Below are 24,322 nucleotides of genomic sequence, written 5' to 3'. Positions count from 1 at the left end.
AGATCCCCATGATGAACACTTGCATTGTCTCCATTTTTTAAAAATGACAATTCTACAGTGAAAAATCATGCACATAGTAGAATGCTATAGCATTGAATTCCAGAAGAGGGATTGCTGGGTCAAGGAGTATTTGGATTTATAATTTTGATAGTTACAATTTTACAGGGGTTATATCCTTGTGGCCCCCACTAGCCTTGTTTCCCCACAATCTGGTCAACACAGTATAGCATTAAACTTTGAATTTTCTGCTAAGCTGATTTTCTGCTAAACTGATAGGTGGGATAAAGGGCATCTCAGTGGAGTTTTCACTTGCCATGTTTCTTACCATGAGAACACAGTTTCTGAGGTCTTTCCATATTGATCTACAAAGATCTAATTCATTCTTTTCCATTGCTGGGCAATATTCCGTTCTGTGTATAGATCACATTTAACTCAGTCACCTACTGATGGATATTTGAGAGAGGGAGGTTCTTTTACTCCAAATATTCCCTCTCTGGGTTCCTGGAATGCTCTTTTATACTCTGCAGGCTGGCTCCTCGTAGCCACTTAGATTTCAACCTACAATTAATTCCCCACTAAAATGACTTCTGACCACTCAACCAAAAGAAGTCCTCTTGTACAGATATCCATCCACTGTGTTTACTGTCTGACTTTTCCCTAACAAAACACACACACCTGAAAGCAGGGGCCATGTCTATGACATTTTGTGCCAGATCCTCTGGGCCTGGGTCGGTGTCTAGCACAGAGGAGGTGCTTAGGGATCCATGGACTCATTCTGTCAGTCAGTAGATGCCTTCTGAACACCCAATCTGCCGGTGTCGGCCGACAGGAAGGGAATTGAGTCCCTTGCACTGTCTGGTGGGGGCAGACAGATGTGAGAACCAGTAACTCTTAGAACAGTGAGCTGAGGGTTTGCTCCAGGGGAGCACAGAGTGTGGCGTAGTTCCGTGGAAGCCCAGAAAGGTTAGGGAAGGCTTCCAAAGCATAATGTTTGCCAAGCCGACTAGGTGGAGGAATGGCATTCCATGGAGAGGGTTCAGGAAGTGCAAAGGCTTGGAGGTGAGAGAAGCACAGCAGAATTTCTAGGTGGCTAAGACAGAAGTTAAGAGGGCAAGGGCAGGAAATGAGGCCAGAGAAGAAACACTGGATCTGCAACCCTCAAGACTCTGATGCCCTCACGGTGCTCTCTCCTTTCTTTGTGAAAGAAGCCAGGCTTGGAATCAGACTCAGCTCTAGCCCCTCTTTGCTGCCTGGGAACCGCAGTTTTCGCAGCTGTGAGGATGGGTGATAAGCGACTGCATGTGCCATGGGCTGGCACTCAGGAAAAGCCCCAGTTTCTCCCATCCCTACTCCCTGCAGCCCAGAGCTCCCATCCATGCAGGGCCAAAGACCTTCCTTTCATCTTTGTCAAGTCACAGGGCAGCCTTCAGATCGGGGTCCACAAGGATGCCAATGGCTAACTTGGCTGGTATTAAGCTTCCAGTCCGGGCAGATAGTCTCGGGATCGGCTCCACAGTGGATGCTTGACTGTATCCCTCCCTGTTGCCCAGGTGGCCTGAGCACTGAGGCTTCAGATTCAGAGCCCGGCATGAGGCTCAACAAGGGCAGGGACTCCTCACGGATTAGAACTCCACCTCCAACTCACTTCCCACTTGCTGGTCACTTCTTCTGAACCCCTGAGGTCTCGGAGGCCAAACATCACTCCTGCAGTGGGGGAACTATAAAGCCCAGTTTATGATCAGCTCCTGGCGCAGGGGTGGAGGATGGGGGACAGGGGCAAGTCCCATCTAGAAGAGCATCTAGAGGAATGTTTTTGGGCATTCCTAGACACCTGGGCATGCTCCAATTAGGAGAAGGCTGAGCTGGGCTGGTAAAGCCTGGAGGGAGGTCTGGGGGTTTTAGCAGCCCTCTACCTGCTCAGGTCTTCAGAGGGCTTAACCCTCCCAGGTTATCATAGGAGTCAAGTATGGCTCACTCCGAGGGAGAGGGAAAGCAGGGCACAAGCTGGGGGTCTCCTGGGAGTTGATTTCTCCAACCCCCCCCCCCACTGGAGTCAATTTCTTTGCAGGCTCTTTAGGGCTTTCCTTCTTGGCTGATTCACCTCCAGTGATCCAGCTGCCTCCTCTGGCTCCCAGCCCCACCCCCTGCTCCATGGGCTCAGATCTGTGGCCTTTCCAAGGATAGTGAGGCCCCAATCTTCCTTAAACTTCTGCTGCCATCATAGGCTGATGGCTCCCACATCCAACCTGGACCCTTCCCCGGGCTTTCACCTCTACCACCACCTCCCTGCCGTGTTGCACACAGGCACCTCGACAAAACAGAGCTCAACATTCCCTCCGGCCCAAATTTGCTCCTCCCCTCTTCCCTTTCTCCACCAGTGGTACCAGCCTGGCCTCAGAGGGTGAAAAAAGAAAGGCTTCTGTCCCTGGCTGGGGTAGGAGTGGTGGGAGGAGTCTACATTAGAGCAGACTCTTAGCTGCTGGAGAAAAGAGACTTGTGTGTGAGTGGGTAGGGGAGTGGGGGAAGGGAGGGGAGCTGGGGCCTTGGAACAAGTGAGGCTCTGGTAATCTGAACATCTGTGATTTTATAGCTGGAGGTGGGCGATGCCTGAGGCTGCTGAGGTTGAAGAGTTGGTGGCTCTATACATTGGGGATATGGGAGCTCCATACTCTCTACAGCTGCCTGGGAGCTGGGAAGCCCGAGCTCCAGCCCTTGCCCTGCAATGAGCTCTGTCCTGATTCTCTGGGTCTCATTCTCTTTGTCGGTATAACAGGATGAGGATGTTAGAAGTGGAGCAAATTTCTTTAAATGATCCCAGCAACTCAGGCTGCAAGGTTTTCTCAGACCTGAATTTAGGGGAGAAAATGGAATAAGTGGGGCTTGCGGACTGGCCTCAGGCCTACACTATTAATCCAGTCCCTCCCACCCACCACCCTTCCATGGAGGCCTTGCTGGAGCCCACGTGCAATAATTAACTCCTGGGTGGCCTTCGCCCTATCCTAAGTGCCTCTCCTGGGCCACATTCCCACTGCCCGTCTCCTAGGCCACTAAGCCCCTTCTGTCCCCTAGAGTGAGGCAAGGGGACAGCAGAGCAGAGCAGAAGCCTGAGCCAGACCGAGGGCCACCTCTTCTCCCAGGTATGCCACTCTGCACCCCCTCTCAGAGCAACACACCCTAGGGCACTCCCAGCAAGTATTAAAGGATTTGAACTGGGAGGATCCACTGCCTAAAGGCAGAGAATCCAGAAGCAGAGACAGGGCCTGCCCAAGGTTAAACTACAAGTTAGCAGAACCCAGGACTCTTGCCTTTCAGCACAGCACTGAGTTCTCAGAGCTTCAAGTCTGGGACCCTGGGGGGAGGGGTGGCGGTGTTGAGGATGGTGATTGGTGGTGGTGGTGGGGTCTGAGCTGGACCCAGATCTGAAGCTGAGACTAGGAGGGGGGAGGGGCTTGCAGAGTGACGTAGGTGGCATGGAGGGGAATAGAGCTCTGGCTCTAGAAAGCAGCCACAGCAAGAAAAAACACCGACTGACTGAGTGGGATCCAGCGGGACCTGGGGAAAGGGTTTTCTCAGCCCTCCCAGTACTCCCCCAGTACTCTGTGTCAGTTACCCCTATGGGAGCCTCAGCACAGGGAAAGAGCAGGGGACAAAAGCTGAAGGAGCTCTGGACTTGAGGGTCCTGAGCTGGACTTGGGTGGTCCCTACTGTGTGACTTGGGACACGTTCCTCAACCCATGCCCAACTGATTCCTCAATCCGTGCCCAGTTGGCTAGTATCTCTTAGGGCTTTCCCCCCTACATTTAATCCTCAGGTGAGGAAACTAAGCCTCAAGATAATGTGAGTTATTTTCTCCCAAGGTCAAGCAGCAGGGGAAGTGTGAGAGCTGGGATCATGGACAGGCAGATCTGGAACCCTGTGCTCTAAACTGCTAGACTTTGTTTCCCCAAAGGAGCCTGATCCTGAATCACCGGGCATTTCCAAGAGTACAGATTTGTCCTGTGCTCTTGGAGATCAGGGAGTGAGGGGATCAATGGAGAGATGATTGGGTCCTGGAATGAATGAATTAGCAAATGAATGAACACTGGAATAAACAGTGTAGCAGGATAATGGATTGTGGAAGGGTGTGAAGTGAGGAGAGCTAAGTGGGAATATAATCCCAGGTTTCCCTGAGCTCTGCTGGGCAGAGTCAGCCTGGAGTCCACCCAGTTCAGGCCCCATCCAGGAGGCCCAGGCAAGATGCTGGAGTTTTGCAGAAGATGGGGGCAATGTGGCGGTGAGGCAACTTTGTGAGCAGGGAGGATGCATAAGCTTTAGGAGCTGTAAGAAATGAATTCTGAGTGTTTTAGAAGAACCAGGCACCTTCTGACCAGCGGCGTGAGGGAACAGGCATCTCCCAAAGCTCAGCGTCAGAGGTCAGGGGATTGAGATGCTATGAAGGCCAAGGAGAGGCCAGCTCTGTGGCAGGGGTTCAGGAGCCTCCCTAGGCCCCAGGGGTGGGCTGTTTGGCTGCCCATGTCCACCCCCAAGCCTCTGCCCTGTGACATTCTCCAGGTCACAGGGTCTCTGGGAGAGGCCAAATAATGAGGCTGGAAAGGGCTGGAAGCAGGGCTTTTTTTTTTTTTTTAAAACATTGATCTGCATCTGGAGTTCCAAAACTAAGATAAACTTTTACACAAAGTCATTTGGTGTCAAAATCTGACCTGAGGGCTTCCCTGGTGGCGCACTGGTTGAGAATCCGCCTGCCGGTGCAGGGGACACGGGTTTGAGCCCTGGTCCGGGAAGATCCCACGTGCCACAGGGCACCTAGGCCTGTGCGCCACAGGTACTGAGCCTGTGCTCTGGAGCCCGCGAGCCACAACTGCTGAGCCCGTGCGCCTGGAGCCCGTGCTCCGCAATGGGAGAGGCCACCGCAATGAGAAGCCCACCTACTGCAGCGAGGAGTGGCCCCCGCTCTCCACAACTAGAGAAAGCCGCGTACGGCAACAAAGAACCAAACTAGCCATAAATAAATAAATTTTAAAAAAATCTGACCTGAAAATTAATGTGAGGTTAATAATAGTTTTTACTTATTCCACCAGTATACCTATTTTCTTCCCCACAGAATGTGTGCTTGATCATTGACTACCTGTAAATTGTATTATCTTATTTTGTATGACCTTTGATAAAATTGCCAACTAAATAATGTCACTCTGCCACCCAGGTTCTATAAGGATTAAGTCATTAGTGACTGCAGTCGCTGACCTAACACACAATAAAAGAAATTCAGGGTGGAGATCAGGGACAAGGCACTCTGTGCTCTAGGAAAATTGGCAGAACGGGCCTTTCGGATGGTTAGATATTTTTAGGAAAAAATTTTATGAACACAAATTCTTGCATCTTCTCATATCTAGAAAAGCACTAAAACCATTAACTAAGGTGTCTGTTCCTTGCGACTAGCAGCAACCTTCTACCGAGATGTGTGCTTGACTGCACATACCCCTTGGCCGAAATCACATATGTACTGATCTCCCCCTTCACCTCTTCAGAACAGTTTTGCAGAGTAGTCTCCTGGGCTATAGACACTGAGTAAACTCAACTCAGAGCTCTTACATTGTATGTTTTTTTCAGTCAACCAAATCTGAAAAGTTTTAAGCTCTGAAACATTTGCTTCCAAGGATTTCGAACAAGGGATTGGGAACCTATGGCAATCTCCTGGCTATTTCTGCATTTTGCCCAAACTCCATCCCTTAGTTGCACTTGATCCTCATGACCGTGTAAAGAAGCCAGGGATGGGCTTCCCTGGTGGCACAGTGGTTGAGAGTCTGCCTGCTGATGCAGGGGACACGGGTTCGTGCCTCGGTCCGGGAGGATCCCACATGCTGCGGAGCGGCTGGGCCCGTGAGCCTGCGCGTCCAGAACAGGCTCCACAACGGGAGAGGGCACAACCGTGAGAGGCCTGCGTACCGCAAAAAAAAAGAAGAAGCCAGGGAGATCCCAGCCAGGTAGTGTCCCAGACCCAACCCTCCCTGAGGCTGGCAAGACTAGGGTGTCAGTGTGATCCGCCCTAGGCTCCACCCACCTAAAACTGTTATTAACACCTTGAGGACCCACCTCTGCATTCCCGCATTCTCACATTCCTTGCTGCCTTTGACCACAGTTATTTCTTCAGGGACAAGCATGGCCTGGAAGACAACGTGGCTACTGTTCCTTTTGGTAGGGGTGGCTGCCGTATGGACAGCCCGACCCAGGACTGAGCTTCTCAATGTCTGCATGAATGCCAAGCACCATAAGGAAAAGCCAGGTCCCGAGGACAAGCTACATGAGCAGGTGGGCCGAGAAGTGGTCTGGGTTGGGGAAGAGCTGCCTCAGGGAACGTCTGCCTACCTCCTTGGTGGAGGCAGGGAGGCCGCCTGAGCAGGTCTTCAGTTTGCACTGGTTTATGGGCGACTTTTTAACACATACTGTGTGCCCAGTGTTGTCAGGCAATGCCAAGAGCTCAGCTTCTTGGTTGTTGGGTTTCCGTGTTACTAAAATCAGGAAGCAGGCCTGGAGAAGAGCCTGGAGAGACCTGTCTGGGGGGTTGATTTTGATTTCTGAGTTTAGACTGGGGCTAACCCCTCCAAGGATCTGAGAGGAGAAAGAGCACACTGCATGTGGTGGCTTCTTTTCTGCCAGCCCCAAACAGCTCAGGAAAAGAGGGTCTCTCACAGTGAGGCTGGGTGCGAGGCAAACATGTCCTCTGGGGCTCTCAACCCTATTGGACCTGAGGTCTCCTTCCTATGACAATGACTTTGCCACAATCCCTTCAATCTCCTGAACCTATCTAAATGTTTAAAAAAAAAAAGTCAATGTGATGTCACAACTGTAAAGAAAAAATCCAAAACATATTACATATGCATTTCAATATGTAAATGTTCATATTTATCTCATCAGCAGATAATGATCACAGTCCCGCTGTTTGTGCTTGTTTTGCATCATTGAGCCCCTAGCTGCCAGTGCAGCCTGACAAGTGGTGGTACTACTTGGATACTTGCAGCAGCCTTGACTTTACCCTCTTCAGCCTATATATTTTTTTAAAGTGCACATCTTAATATTGTGCTTTTATACTAAATTCTAGGCCATGGGTTTTCATTCATTCAATAAGAATGTACTGAGTATTTCTGTAATTAGAACTATTCTGGGGTTGCAGTTTATTTAACTTGCTTCCTTACCTCCAGGTCTTTCTCACTTTCTGAAAGAGGCTTAATCTTACTCTTCTAGAAAACAATTTCCCATTCCTCTCCTGCTTTGTTTTTTCCCAAAGCAATTATCCAGTGATTAAGTTTTCCTTGTGTTGCCAGTTTCTAGAAAAATGCCTGGGTTAGAATAAGTAGGAGCTCAATAAAGACTTGAATTAATGAATGTTGTGATGACTGCATCTCTGGGTGAGGCTCCCTCCTAGGATTCCACAGTCTTGGAAAGCCTTCTCCCCCAAAGAATGCCCCCCAGTAGCAAGTGTTTCCCTGAAGACTGTGTTGGGGAATCAAGGACTAAAAGGGGAGAGGCTATGCATATGAATATTCTGGTTATGCTGGGTATGAGAGTTAAAAGTCAGTATTATTATTTCCTCTACCCCAAAATGAGGGCTCCTCAAGGCCAGGCTTAGAGGCAGGCTCCCCAGCGAGGGTTCCTCTGGGTGACCTACCCGAGGCAGAGGAACCAGAATCTGGAGGAGATGGCCATGGTAGGTCAAGGACTTAGACCCGTGTCTTCCCCTCCCAGTGCAGTCCCTGGAAAAAGAACGCCTGCTGCTCCACTAACACCAGCCAAGAAGCCCATAAGGATATTTCCTACCTGTACAGATTCAACTGGGATCACTGTGGCAAGATGGAGCCCTCCTGCAAGCGCCACTTCATTCAGGACACCTGCCTCTACGAGTGCTCACCTAACTTGGGGCCCTGGATCCAGGAGGTATGGGCACCATCCCCACAGACATGAACCTCAGCAGAGGGCAGGGCCCACTGGCCACTTGCAGGGAGGGCATGGTCCAGGAACTCTGGACTCTGGAGGGTGGTAGTGAACGCAGCTCTTTTGCCCCTTTCCTGTTTGCCCATTTCTGTTCCCCTCTAAACTTAAAGGAGCCTAATTATAGGAATGAGATCACCAGGCAATTTAACCTAACTCCTGACTTATGCTCTCCTGAATAGACACTATGCCTTGCCTAACCTGTTGGTTCTTTTCCTAGATTAAAAGAAGTAAGAATGAAGAATTAAGTAGTTAAAAAATGACTAGCCCTCTACCTCCAACAGCTCCCTTAGCAATCCTGCAGGCAGATCACTTGGGCAAGATAATATCTGAAGAGAGAGTCAGCCAGTCTGCACACAATGGAGAATGATGCAGAATCCAACCTCCTGCCTTGATGATTCACTGAGATTCTTTCCCCTTTTTCCCTTTAAAAACTGTCATGGCTGAGCAGAATCTTCGGAGTTGGTCTCGGGACATGAGTTCACCTTCTCCCCAGATTGCCGGCTTTTCTGATTAAAGCAACTTTCCTTTCTACTGACACTGGCCTCTCGCCTCTCGATTATGGGCTTTTGAGCAGAGAACAGCGGAACCGGAGTTTGGTAACAGTAGAGGCACCGCCCCCTCCCCCAGCCCTGGACCCCATCAAGGCTGTAGCAGCTGAGATCCCTGGCTGACTGGAGCCCTCCCTCCCCCCTCTCCCCCCAGGTGAACCAGAGCTGGCGCAAAGAGAGGGTCCTGAACGTGCCCCTGTGCAAAGAGGACTGTCAGAGCTGGTGGGAAGACTGCCGCACCTCCTACACCTGCAAGAGCAACTGGCACAAGGGCTGGAACTGGACCTCAGGTGAGGGACTGGGCAGGGGCGGGGGCGGGGGGGAGGGAGGGGTTTGGAGATGGAGGGGGTGTGTGGAACGAGTATACGCAGATTTGAGGCTGTGGGGCTGGTGGAACAAGAGATGGTTCTGGACCCAGTGGCTACAGGTCTTCCATCCTCCCCACAGGGTATAACCAGTGCCCAGTGAGAGCTGCCTGCCACCGCTTTGACTTCTACTTCCCCACGCCTGCTGCTCTGTGCGATGAAATCTGGAGTCACTCCTACACAGTCAGCAACTATGGCCGGGGCAGCGGCCGCTGCATCCAGATATGGTTCGACCCGGCCCAGGGCAACCCCAACGAGGAGGTGGCGAGGTTCTATGCTGAGACCATGAGTGGGGCTGGGCTCCATGAGGCCTGGCCTCTGCGTTTCGGCCTGGTCCTAATGTTGCTCTGGCTGCTCAACTGAGCTCCTTTTATTTTCTGATACCTGGACATTCCTGCCCTGTTAAGAGCCACAGCTCCCAATTAGTCAGTTTCTGTTTCTTGGTGGGAACTCTGTTTGAATAAAACCAGACACCCCACATGTGTAAGTTATTTGAGTGTGAATGGAAATGTGACTTGTGCTTCCCAGTTCCCACTGATTGAAGCTAGTTAGACTTGGTCAGTTCCCAGCTCTGATACTTGCTATGAACTTGCCAGATAACTTAACTATTCTTCCAAGCTGGGACACAGTCATATCTTTCAATTTCATTTTTCACTACAGCTCTGGTCTAGAGCCAGGCCCAGGATTTTATCATTTGAATTGGACCCAAGCCTCCCAGGGTTAACTGTTCTGCCCTGTGCTCAGCTCTCCAATAGGGAATAGGAGTGTCCAGCATGTTCTGGATGGCTGGCTGGGAAGAAGTGAAGGGTAGCCACAGGAGCTCTAACCCCCTAACAGATAATACCCCAAAGCGCTATCTGCCGGGCACCGTCCCAAATGCATCTTTTTTTTTTTTTTTTTTTTTTTGAAAAATGCTCAGATCTTCAAGTCTATTTTCTTATTTTGCAGAAGCAAACATTTGATTTTAAAAACATTTGATTGAGAATGATATAAAACAAGATGTTTTAAAATGAAAATATGAGAATATATGTACATGGGCAAGACTTTGTATTATTAGTTTCAGTGACTTCATGAGACAAATAATCCTTATTCGTAAAATATAAGGAGAGGGCCCTCCTCCAAAGTCCTGCAAGTCCTCACCCTAAGTATAGCCCTGGTCACTTTATAGAAATCTCAATATAGCTTCATCAGCCCCAAGACTCAATCACCTGGGATCTTCAGTCCGGTATTCAAAAAAAAATTTTTTTTTTTGCGGTACGCGGGCCTCTCACTGCTGTGGCTTCTCCCGTTGCAGAGCACAGGCTCCGGACGTGCAGACTCAGCAGTCATGGCTCACGGGCCCAGCCGCTCCGCAGCATGTGGGATCTTCCTGGACCGGGCACTAGCCCATGTCCCTTGCACTGCGCCACCAGGGAAGCCCGGTATTCACAAATTTTATCAAACATACTTGAAGTCAATTATTTCTAATCCATCTTCACTCCCAACATTCTTTACTTTCTCTCTCCTGTATCCTCCCACTATTTTCCTTTTGATAAAATTTTATTATGAAAAATAATACATAGTTATTTCAGACAACGTAGAAAAGATTTTAAATGCAAAAAGAAATAAATGAAAGTAATTCATAGGAATACCAACATCCAGATATATACCGATTGCATAGATGGGATGTTCACTGTCTGACGTTTTCAGAGTCATATCTTCTAGAAACTTCCCCTGCCCACAACCCCAGACCATGGGGCAGAATCAGAGGCCTTGCTTTACCACATGACCCCATGCTCCTGGTCACAGCAGATTAGATCAGGAAGTCAATTTCTGGCTAGCCAAAAGTCAACTTCATTCTCTTCACAATTTGCCTCAAAAATGTGTTAAGATCCAGGGAGACTGATGATGATCATGGTAGTTACCACTGAACTTTTTGTATTGTATAAGCAGATTAAGAGGGGTGGAGGAAACAGAAAAAAAGCACAGAAACCAGAAATAAGTGAGGCCATACATTCCTTGAGAGACAGAGAGATTGGGACATCAACTCCTAGTTGTTCCTTGCAGCTGATTCCCAGAAGGTATGGCAATAATTCAGTCCCAGCATCTGTAAAATTTGATTGTATCTTTATAATAATTCCCCACAACCTTTATTCTGTCATTGTTACTGTTTCATATGCAGAGTTATGCATATAAATTTCTGTTTTATGAAATGGTGCCATGGTATTTTGTTTTGACCAGCATTTTCTTTTTTTCTTTTTTTTTTTTTTTAAACTTTAGATATTATTTTTATCTCATTATACTTTGAGCTTCTTTTTTTTTTTTTTATTTTACAAATTTAATCAGTTATACATATACATATGTTCCCATATCCCCTCCCTTTTGCGTCTCCCTCCCACCCTCCCTATCCCACCCCTCCAGGCGGTCACAAAGAACCGAGCTGATCTCCCTGTGCTATGCGGCTGCTTCCCACTAGCTATCTACCTTACGTTTGGTAGTGTATATATGTCCATGCCGCTCTTTCACTTTGTCACAGCTTACCCTTCCCCCTCCCCATATCCTCATGTCCATGCTCTAGTAGGTCTGTGTCTTTATTCCTGTCTTACCCCTATGTTCTTGATGACATTTTTTTCTTAAATTCCATATATATGTGTCAGCATACAGTATTTGTCTTTCTCTTTCTGACTTACTTCACTCTGTATGACAGACTCTACGTCCATCCACCTCATTACAAATAGCTCAATTTCATTTCTTTTTATGGCTGAGTAATATTCCATTGTATATATGTGCCACATCTTCTTTATCCATTCATCCGATGATGGACACTTAGGTTGTTTCCATCTCCGGGCTATTGTAAATAGGGCTGCTATGAACATTTTGGTACATGTCTCTTTTTGAATTATGGTTTTCTCAGGGTATATGCCCAGTAGTGGGATTGCTGGGTCATATGGTAGTACTATTTGTAGTTTTTTAAGGAACCTCCATACCGTTCTCCATAGTGGCTGTACCAATTCACATTCCCACCAGCAGTGCAAGAGTGTTCCCTTTTTTCCACACCCTCTCCAGCATTTATTGTTTCTAGATTTTTTGATGATGGCCATTCTGACTGGCCAAATGCATCTTAAAGGGATAACAGACCCCAGGCCTGACTAGAGGAGCTAAGCCTGAGCTAGTCTGGCAGAGCTAGGGTTGGAACCCAAACCTAGATGCCTAGAGCAGTTCCTAAACCAATGATCTGACAGATTTTTAGGCAGTGTTCCTACATTAAGCATAATTTGTAGAAGTTGTAATAAGCTAGGTTATGTTACAGCAACATCCCTAACATCTCAGTGCCTTAACACAACTAACACTGATTTCTTGCTCAAGGTATGGTGCTTAATATGGGTTGTCAGGGGGATTCTGCTTGTCACTTAGGGGCCCAGGCTGATGGAGGCTCCATCTCATCACATACTTCCACGAGACAGGAATAGGGAACTTGGTGAATTCCATACAGGCTCTTAAAACTTCCACCCATCACTTATTTCATTGGCTAAATCTAGTCATGACCATGACTAACTTCCAGGAGGCCAGGAAAAATACGGTCCCAACATGTGCCGGGAAGGAGAGGGGAATCAGGATATTTGCCAACAGACTTACAGGCTGCTACAAACACCTTATTATGTTATGGTCAGTTATATTTCTGGCATGGTCATGGTTACAAATTTAATTTTTCAGTTAGATCCTGGCAAGAAGAATCAACTCTTTGAACTTATACATAGAACTATATCAACACAAAAAGTGGAGCAATGCACTGGCCACCACCCTAGGCACTCTTGTGAACACAGCCATTCAATGTATCATTCTCTATAGAGCCAGTGACACTATTTATACATATGACTTATTTACAGATATATTAGAATTAGTGAAATTTAAGACAAGTACCATCTCAATCCAATATACCTTATCAAAGGCCTATTTTGCTGTTTCTGAACTGTTTCTAAAAATACTGGTTAGAATCCCACTTTCTGTAGTTGTCATCCTCAACTTCTGAGGAGTCATTAGCTTGAGGATGCATTAATAATTTTCCAAATTAAGATTTCCTAGAGCAGCAGTACTGGCATAAAAATAGACATATAGATTAATGAAACAGAATTGAGAGTCCAGAAATAAATCCTTATATTTATAGTTGATCGATTTTTGACAAAGGTGCTAAGGCAATTCATTGGGATAAAGGATAATCGGTTCAATAAATGTGCTGGTACAACTGATTATCCACATACAAAAAGATGAATTTAGACCTTCAACTCATAACATAAACAAAAATAACTCAAAAGGGATCATAAACTTAAATGTAACAGATAAAACAATAAAAACTTTAGAAGAAAACAGGAGAACATCTTCCAGACCCTGTGTTAGGCAAAGATTTCTTATATTAATGCTTCCACCCATCATTTGTTTCTTTTTTGGACCAAAAACACAGTCCATCACTGAAAAAACTGATAAACTGGACATCATCAAAATTCAAAACTTCTGCACTTCAAAAGACATCATTAAGAAAATAAAAGACAAGAAATAGCCAAGAGGAAATATCTGCAAAACACATATCTGATAACGGACTTGTATCCATAATATACAAAGAATACCGACAACTTAATAAGACAAACAACAAATTAACTAATGAGCTAAAGAAATGAATAGATATCTCATCAAAGAAAGTACATGAAAAGATGCCCAACATCATCAGTCATTAGGAAAATGCAAATTAAAACCAAAATGAGATACCATTTCATACCCACTAGAATAGCTACAATAATAAGACAGGCAATAACAAATGTTCACAAAGATATAGAGAAACTGGAACCCTCCTATATTGCTGATGGGAATATAAAAAGGCACCATCCTTTGGAAAACAGTGTGGCAGTTTCTCAAAAAGTTAACACAAAACTGTCATACAACCCGGGCCTCCCTGGTGGCGCAGTGGTTAAGAGTCCGCCTGCCGATGCAGGGGATACGGGTTCGTGCCCCGGTCTGGGAGGATCCCATATGCCACGGAGCGGCTGGGCCCGTGAGCCATGGTCGCTGGGCCTGCGCATCCGGAGCCTGTGCTCCGCAACGGGAGAGGCCACAACAGTGAGAGGCCCGCATACCGCAAAAAGAAAAAAAAAAAAAAACTGTCATACAACCCATCAATTCTACTAAGCATCTACTCAAGAGAAATGAAAATACATATCCACACAAAGACTTGCATGTGAATGTTCATAGCAGCATTAGTCATAATAGCCCCAAACTGAAAATAAGCTCAATGTCCATCAACTGGTGAGTAGACAGACAAAATGTGTTGTATCCGTACAACAGAATACTATTCAGCAATAAAAAGTAATGAACTACTGACATATGCTATGTCATGGGTGAACCTTAAAAACATTATGCTAAGTGAAAGTCCATTTGTATGAAAGTTCCAGAAAAGGCAAATTTATAGAGACAGAAGGTACACTAGTGGTTGCCTGAGGCTGGATTTGGGAATAGGGATTAATTATAAATGGGCATAAGGGGGATGAAAATGTTCTAAAACTCATTTATGATCAGGTTGCACCACTCCACAAAGTCACTGTAAACGTTAAATGGGTGAATTTTATGATATGTAGAATGAATGAATGAATGAGTGATTGCCTATAGAATACTCTCCCTGGCAAAGGTAGCATATAAGGAATTTTATATATTTCTGAATTTCTGTGGAGTGTACCCATGAGGGGATGTATTCTAAGGAATTTAGCATCTGGCTCCATAAAAATCTATCATCTGAGCCAAACTCTATTCCATCATGAACTTTTAGAAACTGGTTGGACCAACGTGGCAGTCAAGGAGGGAGTCAGTACTTGGTGTAGGTGTAAACAATACCAATAGGGATGCTTAGGAGAGTGGCCCATTGCCAAGAATTTTTTTTAGAGAGAGTGTTTATTGTGGTTGGCACAAGTATGGTCTACTGAATTGAGGGTTAGAGACCACAGCCAGGGGAAACAAAAAGGGCTGCATCATATGACTAATCAAAAAAAGAACATGAAGCACATTACCAAAAATACCAACATAATAACCACAATCATATTGCCTTCATCAACTTCCCTAATTCTTTAAAAATTATTTCTTGTTACCTGTTTGTGGCTTAGCATTTTTCTCCATAGAAGTCTTCTGCTTTTGGGCTGGAATTTTTCTGTAAGTCCCAAGTCCCAGGGCTCTGACAGCTTGAATCATCCAAGAGTTAGTTTATGGTGGTGATGTCAAATCCATGAGTCTATTTTCCAGTCAGTCAATTATGGTAGGATCTTCAGGAAAACAAAAGGAGAGAAGAGAAAACTCCTTGTTAGCACAAACGGAAGATCGGTCAATCTATTAATTTCTAATACCAGAATAAAAGAGAGAAGAATTTTCACTGGGGTGTAATACAACAGAGCATGAACTTACTGTCAACTGCTATATTTCATGAGGTCTCAGTTGATAGCTGTTTTGAGGAGAACATATTATTAGAACCCGGAGAGGGAGAGGTGGACAAGGAGAGTTTGTCTTCTCAATCAATTTAACCAACTTATTTTTTATAATTCCATTTGTCCTCTCTATTTGCCTCAGCTCCAAGGGCAATATAGACAGTGGATGTATTTAGAAATCTTGAGGGCCTTACAGTCTGTTTTGTAAGATGTGCATGAAAATTACTATCAATAATAAATGGTTATTTTAAAATAAAGGACAAAATCATCTTGGAAATAGATTTGTTGACAGTCGTTATGCAGACCCTTGCTTATTAAAATGCGTGTGCTTTTACTCATGTGGGGAAATCTGCAATCACTAAACATTCACAGACACAATCCTTTACCTTGTATAAAAATCCTCTAGAAAGGACGAATTCTTCTCTTTGCTCTAACATCTTTCTCCACAATGTGAACATGATGTACAGGGCAGCTCTTATGATACTGATAAGCTGAATTTTAAAACACTGAGCATACCAATTATACCTAACTATTTTTAGCATCCCTCCTTGCCTCCTTCTTTACTTATGAGTACCATGCTGTGAGGGAACAAATTTTTTATGTATTCTAGCAGCTGTCTGGGAAGTGCCAAGATGATCTTGGTGTAAAATATGCCTTGATAGTTTTATTATTCTGAATTTAGGACCTGATCTTGGAGAAGGGAAACAGGAAAAAAAAAAAGTGTTGTCAGGAAATAGCCTCAGTCTTGGCTGTGTTATTAATAAGAAAACTATATTTTATAACAACCTTGTCACCAAGAATTTTAACTTCTCTAGAAATGAGGGATCCTATTGTTTCATGTTGTATCATGACTCAAGAGCATGATGCAAGTCACCACAAAGCCCAAAATATTAATTTGCTTTTTTGAGAAGTGAAAGTTCAAATTTAGGTTGATAAGGACCTAAACTTTGCTATGAGGGCAAAAAACACAGGAAACAAAAAACAACTTTTATTTATTCGTGTTAACAGTAGACTGTATACTCAAAGACCATTTTACTTACAAGTGACCAATATTATTTAAAGCTTTATGCTTCTTAAAATAGAAGTAATCTGAAGAAGCACTTCTGGAATGACATAGTAAGGACATCTGAAAATCCACTCCTCCATAAAAGCAATAACACTGGCAAAACTTGTCAAAATCAACTTTTCCAGAACTCTGGAAATTAATCAAAGTTGTCAAAAACCTAAGGAGAATTTATTCAAGAAAAATGGCTGAATATCAGCAGGAACAATGAGCTTTGTGGTACTTTTATTTGCTTTTTCCCATCCTCCTCTCCCCAACTCCACAGTAGTCTCCAAAATCAGCAGCCTCACAACTACAGTAGCTATGAAAACCAGTGGCCTAGCAGCCACTAGAGGGGGCAGAGTGGGTGTGGATCTCCCCAAAAGCCCTATCCCTAGAGAACTGTCACTACTTGATCTATCTGGAAGCTCTGTTAAGAGCCCCATTCACAGGGCTTGTCTGACTCAGAGCCCACCCAGTGAGAAACCCAATGCCTAGGTGTTTGTCTAAATAATTGGCAGCAAATTATTTGACATCCCAGCTTCCTACCAGTTGTGGCAAACAAGAGGCAGGACAAAAAACTTAAAAGGAACATCAGGGAATGAGATGCCAAAAGTGAGCTTTGAAAAGCTCTGACATCTCTACCTGGGGATCTTCAATTCATGTGCATTTGCAGAAATGTGAATATGTCCAGGAAATACCTGAGAAGGCTCCAATACCTCAGCTCTGGGTTAGGTGATGATCCAAAGGCAAGATCCATGAAAGAAAGAACTGATAAGCTAGATTTAATCAAAATTAAAAATTTTTGCTCAATTAAAGACATTGTTGGAAATTCCCTGGAGGTCCAGTGGTTAGGACTCAGTGCTTTCACTGCCGGGGTCTGACTTCGATCCCTAGTTGAAGAACTAAGATACCACAAGCCATGCAGCATGTCAAAAAAAAAAAAAAAAAGATATTGTCAAGAGAGTGAAAGGTGAAAGGACAAGCCACAGACTGGGAGAACATATTTGCAAAAGATATATCTGATAAATGCCTGTTATCCAAAATATACAAAGAACTTTTAAAACTAAACAACCTGATTAAAGAAAACAACCTGATTAAAAAAAAATGGGCCAAAGACATTAACAAATACTTCATCAAAGAAGATATACAGATATCACATAAGCATATGAAAACATGTTGCATGTTATATGTCATTAGGAAATGCAAATTAAAACAACAACATGGGGCTTCCCTGGTGGCACAGTGATTAAGAATCCCCCTGCCAATACAGGGGACATGGATTTGAGCCCTGGTCTGGGAAGATCCCACATGCCACAGAGCAACTAAGCCCATGCGCCAAAACCACTGAGGCTGCACTCTAGAGCCCGTGCTCCACAACAAGAGAAGCCACTGTAATGAGAAGCCCGCACACCACAACGAAGAGTAGCCCCTGCTCGCCTCAACTAGAGAAAGCCCGCACACAGCAACGAAGACCCAACGCAGCCAAAAACAAACAAACAAATAAATAAATCTATTTAAAAACAACAACAACAACACAACAACATGATACCATTACACACCTATTAGAATGGCCAGAATCTGGAACACTGACAACACCAAATAGTGGTGAGGATGTGGAGCAAAAGGAACTTTCATTCATTGCTGGTGGGAATGCACAGTAGTATAGCCACTTTGGAAGACAGTTTGATGGTTTCTTAAAAAACTAAACATACTCTTACCACATGATCCAGTACTCATGCTCCTTAGTATTTACCCAAAGGAGTTGAAAAGTTATTTCTACACTAAGACCTGCATATTAATGTCTATAGCAGCTTTATTCATAATTGCTAAACCTTTGAAGCAACCAAGATGTCCTTCAGTAGGTGAGTGGGTAAATAAACTGTGGTACACCCAGATAATGGAATATTATTCAACACTAAAAAGAAATGAACTATCAAGCCATGAAAAGACATAGGGGAACTGGGGACTTCCCTGGTGGTCCAGTGGTTAAGAATCCACCTTCCAATGCAGGGGATGCGGGTTCAATCCCTGGTCGGGGAACTAAGATCCCACATGCTGCGGGGCAACTCAGCTGGCTCACCACAACTACTGAGCTCGAATGCCTCGACAAGAGAGTCCGTGTGCCGCAAACTACAGAGCGCACGTGTCCTGGAGCCTGGGCACCACAACTAGAGGAAAAAAACCCTCATGCCACAACTAGAAAGAAGCCCATGCGCTATGACGAAGAGCCCGCGTGCCGCAACTAAGATCGGATGCAGCCAAAAAAATAAAGAAAATAAGTAAATTAAATAAATAAATATTTTATAAAAAAGACATGGAGGAACCGTAAATATGTAGTACTAAGTGGAAGAAGCCAATATGAAAAAGCTACATACTGTATGTTTCTAACTATATGACATTTGGAAAAGGCAAAAGTATAGAGATAGCAAAAGGATCAGTGGTTGCTGGGATTGTGGGGAGGGGGGTGTAGGCAGAGCACAGAGGATTTTCAGTGCAGTGAAAATACTCTGTATATTATAATGATGGATACAGTTATGCATTTGTCCAAATTCATTGCATGTACAACACCAAGAGTGAACCCTAATGTAAATTATGGACTTTGGGTGATTAAGATGTGTCAATGTAGGTTCATCAATTGTAACAATGTACCACTCTGGCTGGGGATGTTATAATGGAGGAAGCTATGTACGTGTGGGGGCAGCGGATATATAGGAAATTTCTGTACCTTCCCCTCAATTTCATTATGAACCTTAAGCTGCTCTAAAAAAAGAAAGCCTGAATAAAAGTTTTTTTTTATTAGAGGTGCTCAGCAGCACGTTTGAAGTGGCTTCAGGTTTGAAGAACCTATAAATGTGAAGATGGAAAACAGAAATTGTCCATTCTTAAGGACAAAAAAAAAAAAGAGGGAAAAATGAACACAGCCTCAGGGACTTGTGGTGATAACCATTATGCATAACAAAATATGCACAATGGGAGTTCTATAAGGGGGGGGAAGATATAAATATTATAATATTGGAGAAATCATGGCCTAATCTCAGATTTTATAAAAAAACATTAATCTACACATCTGAGAAGCTCAATGACATCAAGATAATATAAACTCAAAGAAATTCACACTTAAACACATCAGAGTCAAACTACTGGAAGACAAAGAGAGAATCTTACAAGCAGCAATAGAAAAACAACTTATCATGTACAAAGTACCCTCAATAAGAGTAACTGCTAATGTCTCATCAGCAACGATGAAGGCCAGGAGGCAGTGGGATGATATATTCAAAGTGCTGAAGTGAAAAAGCTCAATCAAGAATTCTATAACCAAGGGGAATTCCCTGGCGGTCCAGTGGTTAGGACTCCCTGCTTTCACTGCCAAGGGCACAGGTTAATCCCTGGTCAGGGAACTAAAACCCCGCAAGCTGCACGGTTCAGCCAAAAAAAAAAAAAAAAGAAAAAGAAAAAAAACAGAATTCTATAACCAGAAAAACTATCCTTCAAAAATGAAAGAGAGGGACTTTCCCTGGTGGCACAGTGGTTAAGACTCCACGCTCCCAATGCAGGGGGCCCAGGTTCAATCCCTGGTCAGGGAACTAGATCCCACATGCATGCCACAACTAAGAGTTCACATGCCACAACTAAGGAGCCCGTGTGCTGCAATTAAGGAGCCCACGTGCTGCAACTAAGACCCAGTGCAACCAAATAAATAAATAAATATTTTTAAAAAAGGAAGGCGAAATTAATACATACCCAAATAAACCAAAACTGAGAGAATTTGTTGCTAGCAGACTTCCTTTACAAGAAATACTAAAGGTTGTTCTTCAAGCTGAAATGAAAGGCCACCAGACAGTATGTGAATCCCCATGAAGAAATCAAGAGCATAAGTAAAAGTTAATATACAAAGAAATATAAAATATGGTATAAATGTATTTATGTTGTAACACTTCTCTTTTCCTATCTAATGGAAAAAGACGGCTGTGTAAAATAATAATTATTAAAAGTCTGTTGATATGTTCATAATGTGTAAAATTATAATTTGTATGACAATAATGGTACAAAGGAGTGGGGGAGGAAATGAAGCTATATTGGAGCAAAGTTTTGAATACTATTGAAGCTCGGTATTAACATCAACTAGATTGTTATAAATTATGATGTTAGTTGTAATCTCTGAGCAACTAGTAAGAAAAAACTCAAAAATTATAGTAAAAGAGGGTTACCCTGGTGGCACAGTGGTTGAGAGTCCGCCTGCCGATGCAGGGGACATGGGTTCGAGCCCCGGTCCGGGAAGATCCCACATGCCGCGGAGCGGCTGGGCCCGTGAGCCATGGCTGCTGAGCCTGCGCGTCCGGAGCCTGTGTTCCGCAACGGGAGAGGCCACAACAGTGAGAGGCCCGTGAACCGCAAAAAAAAAAAAAAATATATATATATATATATATATATAGTAAAAGAAACAACAAAGGCATTAAAATGGTACACTACAAAATATGAATTAAACACAAAGACGGCGTAATGGAGAAACAGAGGAACAAAAAAGACAAACAACATATATAAAGCAAATAAAATTAAAGATGTAAAACATATAATTAGTAATTACATTTTATATAAAGGGATTAAATACTCCCAATTAAAGTGCAGAGATTAGCAGATAAAAAAATCATTATCCTACCAAATGCTGGCTACATGACTCACACTGTAGATTCATAGACAAAAAGTTGAAATTAAAGGATGGAAGAAAGATACATCATGCAAAAAATAACCAAAAGATATCTGGGATGGTTAAAATGCTATCAGACAAACAGAATTTAAGACAAAAATTATTAAGAGGCAAAGAAAGGCGTTTTATAATAATAAAAGGGTCAATCCATCAGGAACACATAACAATTATAAACATAAATATAGAGTTCCAAAATACATGAAATAAAAAACTGACAGAATTGAGCACAGAACTACAGAATTCAATAATAACAGTTGGAGATTTCAATACCCCCTACCAAAAACGAATAGAATAACTCGGCAGAAGATCAACAGGGAAATAGAAGACTTGCACAACATTATAAACCAGCTAGACCTAGCAGATATCTGTAGAACACATCAAAAAACAACAGAATAATATATATTCTTCTCAAGTGCATATGGAACATCATATGTTTGGCCATTTTAAAAAGCACCAATGCATTTAAAAGAGTTGAAACAATACAATGTTCTCTGAACCCAATGGAATGAAACTGGAAATCAAAAAAGAGGACTATTTAGGAAATTCACAAATATGTGTAAGTTAAATAATACACTCCTAAGTTATCAATGAGTAAAATAATAAATCACAAGAGATATTAGAAAAAACTTTAAGATGAATGAAATGAAAATGAAGAATATCAAAACTAATTGGGGGCTTCCCTGGTGGCGCAGTGGTTAAGAATCTGCCTGCAAGGCTTCCCTGGTGGCGCAGTGGTTGAGAGTCCACCTGCCAATGCAGGGGACACGGGTTTGTGCCCTGGTCCGGGAAGATCCCATATGCCACGGAGCGGCTGGGCCCGTGAGCCATGGCCGCTGAGCCTGTGCGTCCGGAGCCTGTGCCAATGCAGGGGACATGGGTTCGAGCCCTGGCCCGGGAAGATCCCACATGCCACAGAGCAACTAAGCCCGTGTGCCACAACTACCGAGCCTGCGCTCTATAGCCCACGAGCCACAACTACTGAAGCCCGTGTGCCACAACTACTGAAGCCCACGTGCCTAGAGCCTGTGCTCTGCAACAAGAGAAGCCGCCACAATGAGAGGGCCGCACACCACAACAAAGAGTAGCCCCCAATCTCAGCAACTAGAGAAAACCTGCGTGCAAGCAAAGAGACAATGCAGCAAAAAAAATTAAATAAAATGAATAAATAAATAAATTTATTAAAAAAAATTGGATACAGCTAAAGCAGTGCTCAGAGGGAAATTTAGAGCTATAAATGCCTATATTAAAAAAGAAGAGGGCCTCCCTGGTGGCGCAGTGGTTAAGAGTCCGCCTGCCGATGCAGGGGATACGGGTTCGTGCCCCGGTCTGGGAGGATCCCATATGCCGCGGAGCGGCTGGGCCCGTGAGCCATGGCCGCTGGGCCTGCGCATCCGGAGCCTGTGCACTGCAGCGGGAGAGGCCACAGCAGTGAGAGGCCCGCATACCGCAAAAAAGAAAAAGAAAAAAAAAAAAAAAAAAAGAAGAAAGATTTTAAATCAATAATTAACCTATTACCTTACAAAAATAGAATAGACAAAGAACCCAAAGCCGGCAGAAGGAAAGAAATAATGAGCAAAGCAAAAATAAATGGAATAGAGGATAGAAAAACAATAGAGAAAATGAAGAAAGCCAAAAGTTGGTTTTATGAAAAGATAAACAAAACTGATAAGTCTTTAGCTACATTGATTTTAAGAAAAAAAAGAGAGAAGAATCAAATTATTAAAATCATGAGTAAGAGAGGGGACATCACTATTATCCTTACAGAAATAAAAAGCATTGTAAGAGAATACTATGAACAACTGTAAGTCAATAAATTATATAACATAAATGAAATGGACAAATTCCTAGAAAGACACAAGCTACCAAAGACAACACCAGAATAAGTAAAACATTGAAGTATACCTATAACAGGTACAGAGATTGAACTAGTATTTTTAAATTTTTATTTATTTATTTATCTATTTATTTTGGCCGTGCCGAGGCATGCGGGATCTTAGTTCCCCCAGCCAGAACCCACGCCCCCTGCAGTGGAAGCGCAGAGTCTTAACCACTGTATCATCAGGGAAGTCCCTGAATTAGTCATTTTAAGACTTCCACAAAGAAAAGCTCAGGCCCAGATGGCCTCAGTGATGCATTCTACCAAATGGTTAAAGAATAATTAATACCAATCCTTCACAAATTCTTTCAAAAAAGAAGGGGAGAGAACACTCCCCAACTCATTCCATGAGACCAGTGTTACTCTGATATAAAATCAGACAAAGTCATGACAAGAAAAGAAAACTACAGACCAACATCTTTTATGAATAAAGACGTAAATCTGCTCAACAAAACATCAAACTGGGGCTTCCCTGCTGGCGCAGTGGTTGAGAGTCCGCCTGCCGATGCAGGGGACACAGGTTCGAGCCCCGGTCCGGGAAGATCCCACATGCCGCGGAGTGGCTGGGCCTGTGAGCCATGGCCACTGAGCCTGTGCGTCCAGAGCCTGTGCTCCGCAACGGGAGAGGCCACAACAGTGAGAGACCCGCATACTGCAAAAAAAAAAAAAAAATCAAAGTGAACCCAGCAGCATATAAAAAGGATTATACACCATTACCAGCTGGGGGAATCTAAAGAATGCAAGTTGGTTTAACATCTCAAAATTAATTGATTTAATACACCATATTACTAGAATAAAATACAAAACCACATGATCGTCTTAATGGATGCAGGAACATCATTTGACAAAATCTAAACTCCTTCTGTTAAAAAAACAAAAAAAAGCACTGAACAAACAAGGAATAGAAGGGATTTTCCCCAATGTGATAAAGGACATCTATGAAAAACCCACAGCTAACATCCTGTTCTATGCCAAAAGGCTTTAGCCCTAAGATGAGCAATAAGACAGGTATATCCACTCTCATCATGTCTACTCAATGCTGTATAAAAGTTGTAGCTAGGGCTATTAGTGAAGAAAAAGAAATAAGATCCATACAAATTGGAAAGCTAGAAGTAAAACTTTCTATTCACAAATGATGTGACATTCTATATAGAAAATCCTAAGGAATCCTCAAACACATGATTACTAACAAGTGAGTTCAGCAACTTTGTAGGATACCAGATCAATACACAAAAATCATTTGTATTTCTATACACTAGCAATGAACAATACAAAAATAAATGTAAGAATATAGTTCTGGGCTTCCCTGGTGGCACAGTGGTTGAGAATCTGCCTGCCAATGCAGGGCACACGGGTTTGA

General features: G+C 43.8%; 1 protein-coding gene and 1 long non-coding RNA gene across 2 annotated transcripts in view; one reads left to right on the top strand and one right to left on the bottom strand.

Moving 5' to 3' along the window:
* The window catches only part of LOC132494329 (uncharacterized), a 72,496-nt gene that overhangs the window by 38,613 nt on the left and 9,561 nt on the right, over window positions 1-24,322 (bottom strand). Inside the window, exon 2 of the long non-coding RNA XR_009533044.1 lies at window positions 15,007-15,177. This is a non-coding gene — a long non-coding RNA (uncharacterized LOC132494329). The remainder of the gene's footprint in view (window positions 1-15,006; window positions 15,178-24,322) is intronic.
* On the top strand, window positions 6,157-9,262 carry LOC132493542 (folate receptor alpha-like). The gene is made up of 4 exons (XM_060104210.1): window positions 6,157-6,306; window positions 7,741-7,929; window positions 8,689-8,824; window positions 8,982-9,262. Exons 1-4 carry the CDS (start codon window positions 6,157-6,159, stop codon window positions 9,260-9,262), a joined length of 756 nt encoding a protein of 251 aa, XP_059960193.1.

Source organism: Mesoplodon densirostris, chromosome 7 (genome assembly GCF_025265405.1).
Source record: "Mesoplodon densirostris isolate mMesDen1 chromosome 7, mMesDen1 primary haplotype, whole genome shotgun sequence".
Lineage (NCBI taxonomy): Eukaryota > Metazoa > Chordata > Mammalia > Artiodactyla > Ziphiidae > Mesoplodon > Mesoplodon densirostris.
This window is presented reverse-complemented; position numbering and strand designations above follow the sequence as displayed.

What these genes read in the sequence shown, in the direction of transcription:
- LOC132493542 (XM_060104210.1), top strand. Translation starts at nt 6,157, where the DNA reads ATGGCCTGGAAGACAACGTGGCTACTGTTCCTTTTGGTAGGGGTGGCT. An exon ending in TGGGGCCCTGGATCCAGGAG is followed by an intron (nt 7,930 to 8,688) that starts GTATGGGCACCA and finishes CTCTCCCCCCAG; the next exon opens with GTGAACCAGAGCTGGCGCAA. An exon ending in GGGCTGGAACTGGACCTCAG is followed by an intron (nt 8,825 to 8,981) that starts GTGAGGGACTGG and finishes TCCTCCCCACAG; the next exon opens with GGTATAACCAGTGCCCAGTG.